We start from the raw sequence: 12484 nt of genomic DNA on the forward strand, positions 1-12484 counted from the left end.
CTGAGTTGAATGTTTCTGAGTCTGGATTTAATTCAAGATGTCTCTGTCAATAAAGTTAACCGTACGTAAAACAGGAAAATATTCATAAAACCAACCGTACGTAAAACAGGAAAATATTCAGAATAAACACTTTAACTGATGAGTTTTTAGTCTTTTTTTTCTTTTTTAAGTCTTTAAGAGAGCGTTTGCTTCGAGCCTCTGTCACAGATGAGTTATGTTTGTTACAGTGAGGTGCAGAAGGCAGTGAATGCAGCCCAGAACCTCCATCACAGATGGCGTGAGCTGCTGCAGGAGGGGGGCGGAGCCTCCAAGGAGGAAATGGACTGGACGACCAATGAGCTGAGGAATAGTCTGCGCTCCATCGAGTGGGACCTGGAGGACCTCGACGAGACCATCAATATCCTTTAAACAGATCTAACCATCAGCTGATGTCACAGCTACACACCAGGTCTTCTCCTTTCGGTTTGTATCCTTGTAGAAAGGATGCGTGGTGTCATACAAAATACTACGGTTTTCCACTTCAACTATGAGTTTCTCCTCATCCATCTTTCCTTGGACTCTCGCATTGACTGACAACTTGTGCGACAGGATGTGACGAGATTTTTAAAAAATTGAGAGTTTACAATCCGTAATCCGTGCATTATGTTGTATTTTGAAATTTTTTTTCTGTTTCCGGTTTGGTGCGATCTGATCTACGTGGCTTGACGTGATATGGATGTGAGGTCGCTGAAAAATAGACCTGGCGCGTATGTCCAACGAAGTGGAGCACCGTGGCGCTTCTGGGATGCTCCAGAGACGCTGGGTGGCGCGCGCTCTGCAGACGGAGTATGTGAAAATTGGGGGTTACACACATGGGTACACCTGGGATCTGTTCTACTTGAAAACACTCAGACCACATGCCTCCTTGCCTGCTCTTCTCCCCACCTCCTCTCCTCCTCACTGTCTCACCTCCTCACTCTCTCACCTTCTCACCCTCTCACCTCCTCACCCGCTCACCTTCTCTCCTCCTCACCCTCTCACCTCCTCACCTCCTCACCTTCTCACCTACTCACCTTCTCACCTCCTCACTCTCTCACCTCTTCACCCTCTCACCTCCTCACCTTCTCACCTCCTCACCTTCTCACCTCCTCACCTACTCACCCTCTCACCTCCTCACCTCCTCACCCTCTCACCTCCTCACCTGTGTGTCACAGTGATGAGTGTATTTAGTGAGTTCAGGGGTTTGTAGTGTGACGTGTTTCTTAACTGTCAGTGAACGCATCGTTGAGTCCAACCCAAAGAAGTTCAACCTGGATGCAGCCGAGCTGTCGAAGAGGAAAGCCTTCATCACCAGCACCAGACACACTGTTAAGGTAAAAGCAGTTCAGACTCACCTACCCAGGTGAGGAGACACAAAATCAGATCCACATTTATTACCACAGATTTTCACTCACTGAAAATTGCTTTGGTTGTTAGTGCATACATGAAACATACATGAAACATATACGAAACATTCATGAAACGTACATACAACATGATAAGAGGACTGAAATATGGGCAAAGTAGTGCAACAGTCAAGAACATAAATATAGAATAAACTATTAAGATCTAAACATGTAATTAAAAAAATCTGAGATCTGTACAGAGATGTTTTACACGGACACTAAACAAAAAGGTAAGAGGTTCACACCTGTCTGATAAGCTGCGGTGTCTCTGAAGAATTGATTGATCTGATTGGCTGCTGAAAGACTTTGTTTCTCTTGAAGGAAATGAAAGACCAGATGTCGAGTCCAGCTGCTGCCTCAGTAGACATAAAGAACAAACAGGTAACTGAACACACCTGATGTACCTGGTAACCTGCCTGACCACAGGTGTATTGCTCTGTGAGAACTACTCTGCTGATGTGTTCTCTATTTAAAGCACAGTAGTGCTGAGATGACATGCCCCAAAACCCTTAAGAAAACCCTTAAATCCCTTCAGAGAAATCCTCCTCTCAAAACACCATTTTTCTGAGACACACAAAGACCCCCAAAGATGCCTTAATTCGAAACCCATTCATTCATTTGATCATGAACCTCCCTGGTACCTACTAGAATCCACCCCACAATGAATAACTTGAAACTCTTTGAAGTTCTAAAAAACACCTGGAGGTTAAGGTGAGGGTAGAGTAGGTCCCTGGACGAAACAGTAAAGGTATGGTAGGTCCTTAGAGGTTAATTTGAGGGTATGGTAGGTCCCTGGAGGAAACAGTAAGGGTATGGTAGGTCCTTAGAGGTTAACTTGAGAGTATGGTAGGTCCCTGGAGGAAACAGTAAGGGTATGGTAGGTCCTTAGAGGTTAATTTGAGGGTATGGTAGGTCCTTAGAGGTTAATTTGAGGGTATGGTAGGTCCCTGGAGGAAACAGTAAGGGTATGGTAGGTCCTTAGAGGTTAATTTGAGGGTATGGTAGGTCCCTGGAGGAACCAGTAAGGGTATGATAGGTCCTTAGAGGTTAAGGCGAGGGTATGGTAGGTCCCCGGAAAACACAGTAAGGGTAGGCGAGTTCCTGAGTGGGCATAGAAGTGCTGCTGATGTAAAATGTCTGACAGTACATGTCTGTGTTGTTGTGATCTCCAGGCTCTGCTCGGTGAGCGTGGTGCTCAGGGTCCAATCTGGCAGCCTGGTCCTGATAAATACAGCAGACTGGACCGTCAACTGCAGAACGCCAACTCGCAGTTTATAGAGGAGCAGCAGGCCCAGCAGCAGGTTCTCAGAGTTCTGACAGTGTTTCAGATACTGTGATATAAATAATGAACTTGTTGGATTCAAACAAAGTGCATAATGTGTGTGTGTGTGTGTGTGTGTGTGTGTGTGTGTGTGTTTGTATCAGCTGATGGCGGAGCAGCAGGATGAACAGCTGGAGCTTGTGTCAGGAACAATTGGAGTCCTGAAGAACATGTCGGAGAGGATCGGCATGGAGCTGGATGAACAGGCCGTGTAAGAACTTTTATCGTGTAAACTTATCATGTTTTGGCAAAATCACTATTTTGAATCCAAAATAGGCCATATGTGTGATATGTGTGGCAGAATGAAACATGTGACCATTAATAATTGGATCACAATTATTTGATAAACAATAGCTGTCAACTGTCACTATGGTTACGCTTGCTCTATCTAGTTTGCGGCTCAGCTCGAATATCAGTCGCACTGGTCGGATATCATGGAGGAAACTGTCTGCAAGTATGTGGTGGCACATAGCTGAAGTCGATCAGTGCAGTTAAAAGTAAATTTACCAAACAGCTGTGCATCTTCAATCAGAGGGTGAGGACCGACTGACCGAACGAACTGCAGCGTTGACAGGAAGAAAAAAAAACTATGAAAACATTATTGTTCTTAAATTATGAAAACATTATCAGCAGGATGTTCTTAAATGGTGAATACATTATTGTTCTTATACTATGAAAACATCAGCAGAATGTTCTTAAACTATGAAAACATTATCAGCAGATTGTTCTTAAACTATGAAAACATCCCTCTCCAAAACTAAGACGTGCTGGATCCACAGAGAGAGCACTTAACTCACTAACCCGTTTAGCAGATACAATGGCCAATACAAAGGCGGTCTTCAGAGAAACAAGCTGAAGGTCAAGATCAGACAGTAGCTCAAGAGGGGGCAAACAAAGTGCCCTAAGAACCACCTGGAGGTCCCAGGAGGGTAGTAAACGCTTTCAAGATGGGAAACTCCATATCACACCTCTCAAAAATTGCACACCCCGGGGATGTGTCCCCATAGACCTGCCATCACACTTCTTATGAAGTACAGAGATTGCTGCAAGGTAGCCCCTGATGGTTGATTCAACCCGACCAAGGGCAACAAGGTGCTGGAAGAAGCACAGAATGGTAGAGATTTTGCAAGTAAAGGGATCCTCTTCCTTAGCACTGCACCAGTCCCTTAACACCTTCCACTTGCTGCTATACTGCCGCTGAGTGGAGGCAGCCCGTGAAGCCTGCAAGGTGTCCACCACCTCCTTATCTAGGCTAAGTGCACACAAGCGCTGCCGTTCAAGGGCCGCACATGAAGCTTCAGGATCTGGGGTTCTGGGTGCCATATGCTGCTGTGCACGTGGGACAACATGTCTGGTCTCACTGGAAGACGCCATGGGCAACCCTCCAGCACCTCGTAGATCTCTGCCATCCACGGCCTCTGTGGCCAGTAAGGTGCCACCAAGAGCACCTGAGCACACTGCAGCCTCACACTCCTGAGGAATGCTGAAATGAGAGGAAGCGGGGGAAATGCATACAGCCTTACACTGGGCCATGAAAGACTGAGGGCGTCCATCCCCAGTGGTCCTCGCGGACCGTGCATTGAGGACAACAGAGGACGCATCCTTGCATGCAGAGGTAGAGACTTCAGTCAGCCCTGGTGATTGATATAGGACACTACAGCCATGTTGTCTGTCTGTATCATGACCTGCCTCTCCTGTACAGTTGGCAGGAAGTTTCTTAGGGCCAGGTGAACTGCCTCCATTTCGAGGAGGTTCACATGCCATCCCTGTTGTGCAGGACCCCAACAGCCGCGAACAGACCTGCCCTCCTAGACAGCAGCCCAGCCGGATTGGGAGGCGTCAGTTGTAATAGTCACCCTGCAGCCTCCTTGACCCAGGGGGATGCCGTCTAGGACAGCCTGAGAACGCCTCCACCACATGAGGACCTTGAGGGCTCTGTGTGACAAGGTGAGGATTTTCAACCGGTCCCTGGGTGGGAGGAGCTCCTGGCGACCAAACCACAATTGGAGAGGGTGTGGGTGTAACAAGCCCAGCTGACCTGAGCTGCTGCTGCAAAAAAAAAAAAAAAAAACATCCTCTGACACTGCAGCACTGACACCGACTTGCTGGAAATGCAACCTGTGATGCAATCCATGATTGCACTCTACTCCTTCTGAGTCAGGCATGCCTTCATCGTGGTCGAATCCACAAGGAGACCCAAGTACTCGACTGACCTTGAGGCACGAGGCAGCTCTTTTCTGCATTCAAATGCAACCCTAGTGCAACCAGATGTGCTAGCACATCTTTGTGTAACTGCATGGCAGGCGCTCTGATGGAGCACCCACCAGCTAGTCGTCCCCATCGTTTAGTTTAACACTAGAATGCCCTTCTGCTGCAGGGGGATGAGTGCGACATCCATGCATTTGGTGAAAGTGCATGGTGAAAGGGACAGACCGAAGGGGAGAACGTTGTATTCGAAGGCCCTCCCCTGAAAAGAAAACCTGAGGAACGGTCTGTGGTCCGGGCTGATGGGAATATGAAAACAGGCATCACGAAGGTCCACTGTTGTGAACCAGCCACCCGCCCTTACAGCCTGAAACAAGGCCCTCAGTGTCAGCATCCGAAAGGGAAGCACCTTGAGGAACTTGTTCAGGCGCCTCAAATCTAGAATTGGGCGGAACCCGCCGGTCCACTTGGGAACAAGGAAGTAGCTGGAATAAAACCCTCGCCTCTTCTGGAGACAGAGGCCATATTGCACCTTTCCCTAGTAAGGCAGAAATCTCGCCGGCCAGAATGGCAGCACAAAATTTGTCCCTTTATCTTGTTTCCAGGATCCCCCGGAAGCGAGGGGGGTCGGACCTTGAATTGCAGGCGATACCCCAACTCCAGTTCTGAGCACCCACGGACATGCACTGACGCCAAGCACTGAGGTGGGCGCTGGAAAAAGATGGTGTCAGTGGGGCTGCACAGTCAGGGACACTGGCGGGCCCTGCCAGAACCCCGACCAGCGCGCTCTCTGGAGCGTGGGCAAGAACACTCATTGCCCTGTGACTGCTGTGGTGGAACCCCCCCGTCCAGCTCTGTCAGAGCTATGTGAGGGGTCCTGCTTAGCAAAACAAGGCCGCTGGAAACTAACACGCCTCTCTGGAGTTCTCCGAGCCACCAGCCTCGACTGTCCAGGATGGTGAATGGACTGTATGCTGCTGAACCTTCTGAGCCTCATCCAACGCAGCCTCTGCTGCCAGCCCAAACATCTCTCCAGGAGTTATCCCGACATCCATGATCGCAGCCGGGTCTGAATCCGATAAACCCGACTCACTCAGCCAAATATGCCGCCAAGTCATGCTCAGTTGCGCCAGGGAATTACCCAGGACCCTGGCCTGAGTGCTAGCACCCTGGATCACTGTATCCACTACCTCCGCCATTTCTGGCAGAGGTTCAGCTAGGCTCTTGGATTCCAGATCCCGTATCAGCCCCTCCAGGTACACCATTAGGAGAGCATTTGTGTTCGCCAGTCGAGAGGCCATGGCTGTAGACTGAAAAGCCTTTGCCACCAACCCATCCGTGGTGCGGCACTTCTTATTCAGATGCCGAGCAACCCTGCTGCCCGTGGAGGAGGCCCCAGCCAACATTGCAAAGGTTGGCCACACCATCTAGGCCATGCTCTGAAGCCCCACTGAGGACAGTGAGAGCAGAGTGGGGGGCAGGAGCATCCCTTGGTCGTGCCAAAGAGCCCTGCAATTGTTTAATAAAATCAGGATACACAGGCAAAGGTTCCTGCCTCTGGCTCCTTGGGTCCCAGTCCAACGCAGAGGCTCTTGGTGGACATGTTGGACGAGGAACACCAGCAGCCACTGCTGCCCGAGAGAGCAGCGCTCCAACAGAAAAATCAGCAACAGGACCCACCTGGGCCACCTGATATTTAGCTTCAGCCTGGACCTCTCTCTACTCAAAAACACTCAGCTGCTCAGAGGCGCTGCAGCCAGAGCTGTCGGTCTTATCCAAATTTGTCTGAGGCAGTAAGAGAAAGAACATCAGAATGTGGATGCAGAAATGGAGGAGCTTGGTGTGACACATCCAACAGGTGTTGTTGATGTGTAACCATGCAATCAATGGTCTTATGCATCTCCTCCAGCTGCTTTTGCATAAGGTCCAACCTCAGATCACAAAGCTGGCTCTGCTTTGCCCACTTCCGCTTCCTCGTCTTCTTCCTGCCAGCCAAAACATCTGGACTGGTGGGAACCAGACCCTGGCCAGGTGGTAGCGTGACTTCCAGGCCACTGTTAATTGTTTCACTGGCCTGAGACTCCATAGCAGGAAGCACACTGCATCCCTCAGTGAATACATGTAGGGAAACTCAGCAAAACAAAATGTGCTTTTCACGTAGGATTAATGAAGGGAGCAGCCCAACCTAAGGGCAGACAATACTATTGTGCCAGGACAATATAGAGAAGGCAACAATCCCTAGAAATTATTCCTTGATTTTCAGTGTAATACCACTCCAAAGCGATAGGCAGCGATATCGCACTGAGCCGCGGTACACCCACCTATTGCCAAAGAAGATTCAGCTTCCTTTCACAAAAACAAACATAGAAGTTATCGCAGATTGCTAACCCACAGTTAAATGGACTCTCAAGGAAATGTTACTCACTTGCCCAACGGCAGTGAAAACTATAAGCGATCGTTCTCCTGCAATAAACAATAGATCGCCTCACGGCACATCACGGGGATTCCCAGACAGGCAGCTCAGAAGTGACAGCCAAACCGTGAGGCTTATAGGGAGCCAAGCACCCACAGGTGTGATTAATTTGGTATAATGCTCCTGATCCGAGGATGTGGTCACATGGTTACAGGTTCACTGAAATGAAATAAAACATTTTTCTTCTTAAACTGAGAACATTATCAGCAGGATGTTGTTAGACTATGAAAACATTATCAGCATATTGTTTTTAAATGTGAAAACATTATCAGGAGAATGTTCTTAAACTATGAAAACATTATCAGGAGAATGTTCTTAAACTATGAAAACATTGTTCTTAAACTATGAAAACATTATCAGCATATTGTTTTTAAACATGAAAACATTATCAGGAGAATGTTCTTAAACTATGAAAACATTATCAGCACGATGTTCTTTCTTCCTTGTCTCATCAAATTCATTTAACAGTGGGGTTTATGTGTCATTGTGCTGCTGGGTCAAAGGTCAGGGGTTAGGTTTAGGGTTAAAGTAAAAATGAGTGTGACCTAAAACATCTAACATAGATGATTTAGGTCACACACATTTTTACTTTAACCCTAAACCTAATCCCTGACCTTTATATACTGTTGTGTAGTTTAATCTCTAGCAATCCATCATGGTCTATAAGATCATCATGTGTTTGTCCTGTGAGAACCATGTATGTCTAAAAACAGGCTGTTTTCAGCGATGTGACGACGACAGCTGGTCCCAGACAGTTTTTAAATTCTAAGGAGGGGAAGAATTTTCTCAACATGTCATTACAAACATTTAACATGGGCACATTTGCAGATACATGGTTTTTACTGGGCAGGAAGGGGATTAAATTCAAATAAACACAAGAAGGTTGTGCTCTAGAAAAGGATCAGCACTCAGTGAATAACCTCCTAAGCCCTATGATAAGCTATTATGGCAAGGCTTAACTATACAGACCAGTGAGCAGTGATAACTAGCATGTCTTTGGGATCATCGGGTGGGTGTTTCGTCTAGTTGGTCCCACGACACCTCCAGGAGGCTAGACAGTGATCTCTGGTGTCCCAGAGACACTCCCCTAATGCCAGGTCTCACTGCTCCCCGCACCAACCCAACAACCTCCTTTACCTTACGTACACATGGCTTTCTCAGCCCAAACAGCACTGCCACCTTCGACAAACCCAGGCTCCATACATGCGAGCTCCAGGTAGAGACAGTGCTGATACTACCTTTCCTAGCACATTTACCATACTCTATTTCACACGCTACATAGCATAACTACAATATAAGCTATAGTTAAAGCAGATAGAGAAGATAAACTCACAGGCTTTCTCGGCCCAAACAACACTGCCACTTTCAACAAACCCAGGCTCCGTTCATGCGAGCTCCAGGTAGTGACTGTGCCGATACCACCTTTCCTAGCACATTCACCATACTCTATTTCACATGCTACATAGCATAACTCCAATATAAGCTAAAGTTAAAGGAGCTAAATAAACTCACAGGATCAGCAAACACATTCACCTTGCAGCATGGTCTCAAACAAAAGGGATTCAAATAGGCCACTCCCACACTTAAATAACCTTCCTCTTCCTGGATTTCCTCCTGAGAGGAAGTGGAGCTCTCCACCTGATCTCAAGGAGTTATGTACCTTGCTTAGTAGTTCCCCCTGCTGGCCCCCAACTGACATTATTCCTCCTCATCTAAATCCACTGACTAGATCTAGCTGCTTCATCTGACATTTCCTTCACTGTCTTCCTCAAACTCTGTCCCCGCACTCCGAGTTCCCCCAGGAGCGAGACAGCTGATCTTGCTATTAATCCCCTACACCCAACTTCCACTGGACAAATCCAACTTTTCTATCCTCGCTGCTCAGTTTCTGCTCCTAACTCTGCATATCTAAGCTTTTTTCTTTCATAGGCTTCTTCCACTGAGTCTTCCCAAGGAACTGTCAGCTCAATGAAATAAACTATCCGTTGACTCACTGACCACAACACTATGTCAGGCCTCTGTTTGGTACAAAGTAAAGTAAAGTAAAGTAACTAAGCAAATACTAAGCAGTACTTAGTTACATTCCACCATTACAAACATGGTTACTGCTTGGTCTCTGGTTGGTTCCTAGTTGGTATCTGGTTGCTCTCTGCTTGGTCTCCAGTTGCTCCCTGGTTGGTTCCTGGTTGGTATGGTCAGACTTGGTGAGTCTCTGTGTTTGTCCTGCAGGATGCTGGATGACTTCACTCATGAGGTGGACAACACTCAGTCCAGGTTGGACAACGTCATGAAGAAACTGGCCAAAGTGTCTCACATGACCAGCGGTAATCTGCCCAGCAACACATGATGTCACCCTGATTGTTTTTCCTTGATTAGAGACAGAAATAAAACACTAGTTTGTTAGTTTAGGAGTTACTGATTAGTTACTTATAGTTAGTTACTGATTAGTTACCGATAGTAACAGTTACAGTTAGTTACTGATAGGTAAAGTTTGTTACTGGTAGTTACAGTTAGTTACTGATAGTTACAGATAATGACAGTTAGTAATTGATAGTTACTGATTAGAGTTAGTTACTGATAGTTGCTTATAGTGACAGTTACTGATAGTTACAGTTAGTTACTGATAGTTACAGATAGTGACAATTACTGATAGTTCCAGTTAGTTAGATAGTTACTTAGTAGTTACAGTTAGTTATTGGTAGTTAAAATTAGATGCTCATTAGTTACTGATAGTTACAGTTAGTTATCGATAGTCACTGATAGTGATAGTTACTGATAGTTACAGTTCGACATATGACATCTATTGCACGTCTGTCCGTCCTGGAAGAGGGATCCCTCCTCAGTTGCTTTTCCTGAGGTTTCTACCGTTTTTTCCCTGTTAAAGGGTTTTTTTGGGGGAGTTTTTCCTGATCAGCTGTGAGGGTCCTAAGGACAGAGGGATGTCGTATGCTGTAAAGCCCTGTGAGTTAGTAATAGTTAGTTATTGTTAGTCATAGTTATAGTTAGTCGTAGTTAGTCACAGTTAGTTATAGTAAGTTGTAGTTTCTTTGTATTCATAGTTAGTTTAGTTAGTTGTAGTTAGTCTTAGTCACACTTACAGTTGTAGTCAGTGAAAGTATGTTATAGTGTATTTGTAGTTAGTTGTAATTACAAAATGTTACTTATAGTTAGTGGTAGTTACTTGTAGTTAGTCACAGTTGGTTATAGTTACTTGTAGTTAGCTATAGTTAGTCGTAGTTAGTTTAGTTAGTTTTGGTTAGTTATTGTTAGTCATAGGTTGTAGCTAGTCACAGTTAAAGTTTGTTACAGTTAGTCGTAGTTACTTATAAACTAAGTGAAAATGAATAAATTTGTGTTTGTTAGATTATTTCTTTGCTGTAACAATACCTCTTGGCAATAAATCTTAAATATAAATCAAAATAAATAAATCAATAAATCCGTTGGAAAGCCTGTTTATTTCCCTTTTAAATGGTGCCACATTTGTACAGTACAGGCATTTGTGACATGAGCAGCAGAGCTGAGTATGTGGGTTGCGCCCATGAAAAACTTGCCAGATCTCCTCTGCCAATGCCCAACTATTTTGCTTTTGCTATTGACTCTTGTTTTGAGCTTCTGGTACCCCCAGGTGTTGACAGCACCTGTGAGCATGGGCCCTGCTTCAGTGGTCAGTTGGTGTCTGCTCCAAGAATCAACATGCCACGTTTGACTGATCTGGATAGGGCCTGTGCGATAGGGCAACTTCAAGCTGGTGTTCTGCAAAACCAAGTTGCGGCATTATTTTGAGTGAGCCCTAGTACCATCAGCAAACTGAAGTCCAAGTTCTATATAACGGGGGATGTCAGAGACAGGCTGCAAAGTGGGGCGTCCCAAGAAGAAGGTCCCCCAAAAAGACTGTTTCCTCATCCTGTCAGCACTTACTCCGCAACCCACTCCGGTCAGCACCGTAGGCAGTCTTCTAAAGATTTGCAGTCAAGGTTTGCAAGACGATAGGGCTCTGCCCAGACAATGCGGAACAGACTGCACGCAGCCAATCTCTGGTCTCATAGGGCTGCCAGGAGGCCTGCCACCGCTACCCTTCACCGTTAGGCCCATTTGTGCTGGTGTCGGCAACACGTGCACTGGAACCTGAACATGTGGAGGAACGTTATGTTCAGGGATGAATCCAGATTCTGCCTACGGCAGTTGGATCGTAGGGTCAATGTGTGGAGAAGATGCGGAGAATGCTTTGCTGATTCCTGCACCAATCTCTTGGTGGAGGCAGTGTGATAGTGTGGGGCGGCATCTTCCTCACTGGAAAAACGAGGCTATCTCAAATAGAGTTCAGAAGACTGCAATCTCAATGCAGAGAGATATCGAGATGAAATTCTGCAATCAGTGGCAATCCCATATCTCCACAGTCTGGGACCGAACTCTATCCTCCAAGATGACAACGCTCGCCCCCACAGAGCGGAGTTTATCAGAGACTGCCTCCAGACTTTGGGAGTGGAGAGGAGGGACTGGCCTGCCAGCAGTCCTGACCTCAGCCCCATTGAACACTTGTGGGATCAGCTTGGGCGTGCTGTTTGTGCCAGAGTGACCAACACAACCACGTTGGTTGACTTGCGACAAATGCTGGTTGAAGAATGGGTTGCCATCCGACAGCAGTGTGTGACCAGGCTGGTGACCAGCATGAGAAGGAGGTGCCAGGCTGTTGTGGCTGTGTATGGTTCTTCCACACGCTACTGAGGCTCCTGTTTGTTAAATGAATAAATTGTTAAATTGCCAATATGTCTTCAGACTTCAATCATCCAATCCACCAAACAAGAGTCAACAACAAAACAAACAAAAAAAAGCTGTTTGGCATTGGCAGAGAAGATTTGGCAAATTTTTCATGGGCACAACCCACATACTCAGCTTTGCTGCTCATCCCACAAAAATACATGTTCCTTACAAATGTGGCTCCATTTAAAAGGGAAATAAACAGGCTTTCCAACGGTATAAGATTTATTGCCAAGAGGCATTGTTACAACAAAGAATTAATCTACCAAACACACATTTCCTTACTTTTTGTGCTCATTTTAG

The 12484-nt window shown here is 46.3% G+C and overlaps 1 protein-coding gene across 2 annotated transcripts in view; it reads left to right on the plus strand.

The window, feature by feature from the left end:
* stx6 (syntaxin 6) overlaps positions 1-12484 on the plus strand; it is a 39951-nt gene that overhangs the window by 14063 nt on the left and 13404 nt on the right. For both annotated transcript variants that reach the window (XM_033621994.2, XM_033621993.2), the window contains exons 2-7: positions 228-397; positions 1258-1352; positions 1746-1805; positions 2597-2725; positions 2850-2956; positions 9653-9747. In XM_033621994.2, coding sequence (XP_033477885.2) covers positions 228-397; positions 1258-1352; positions 1746-1805; positions 2597-2725; positions 2850-2956; positions 9653-9747 — 656 coding nt within the window. The remainder of the gene's footprint in view (positions 1-227; positions 398-1257; positions 1353-1745; positions 1806-2596; positions 2726-2849; positions 2957-9652; positions 9748-12484) is intronic.

The sequence above is a fragment of the Epinephelus lanceolatus genome, chromosome 6 (genome assembly GCF_041903045.1).
Source record: "Epinephelus lanceolatus isolate andai-2023 chromosome 6, ASM4190304v1, whole genome shotgun sequence".
NCBI classification, from domain to species: Eukaryota; Metazoa; Chordata; class Actinopteri; order Perciformes; family Serranidae; genus Epinephelus; species Epinephelus lanceolatus.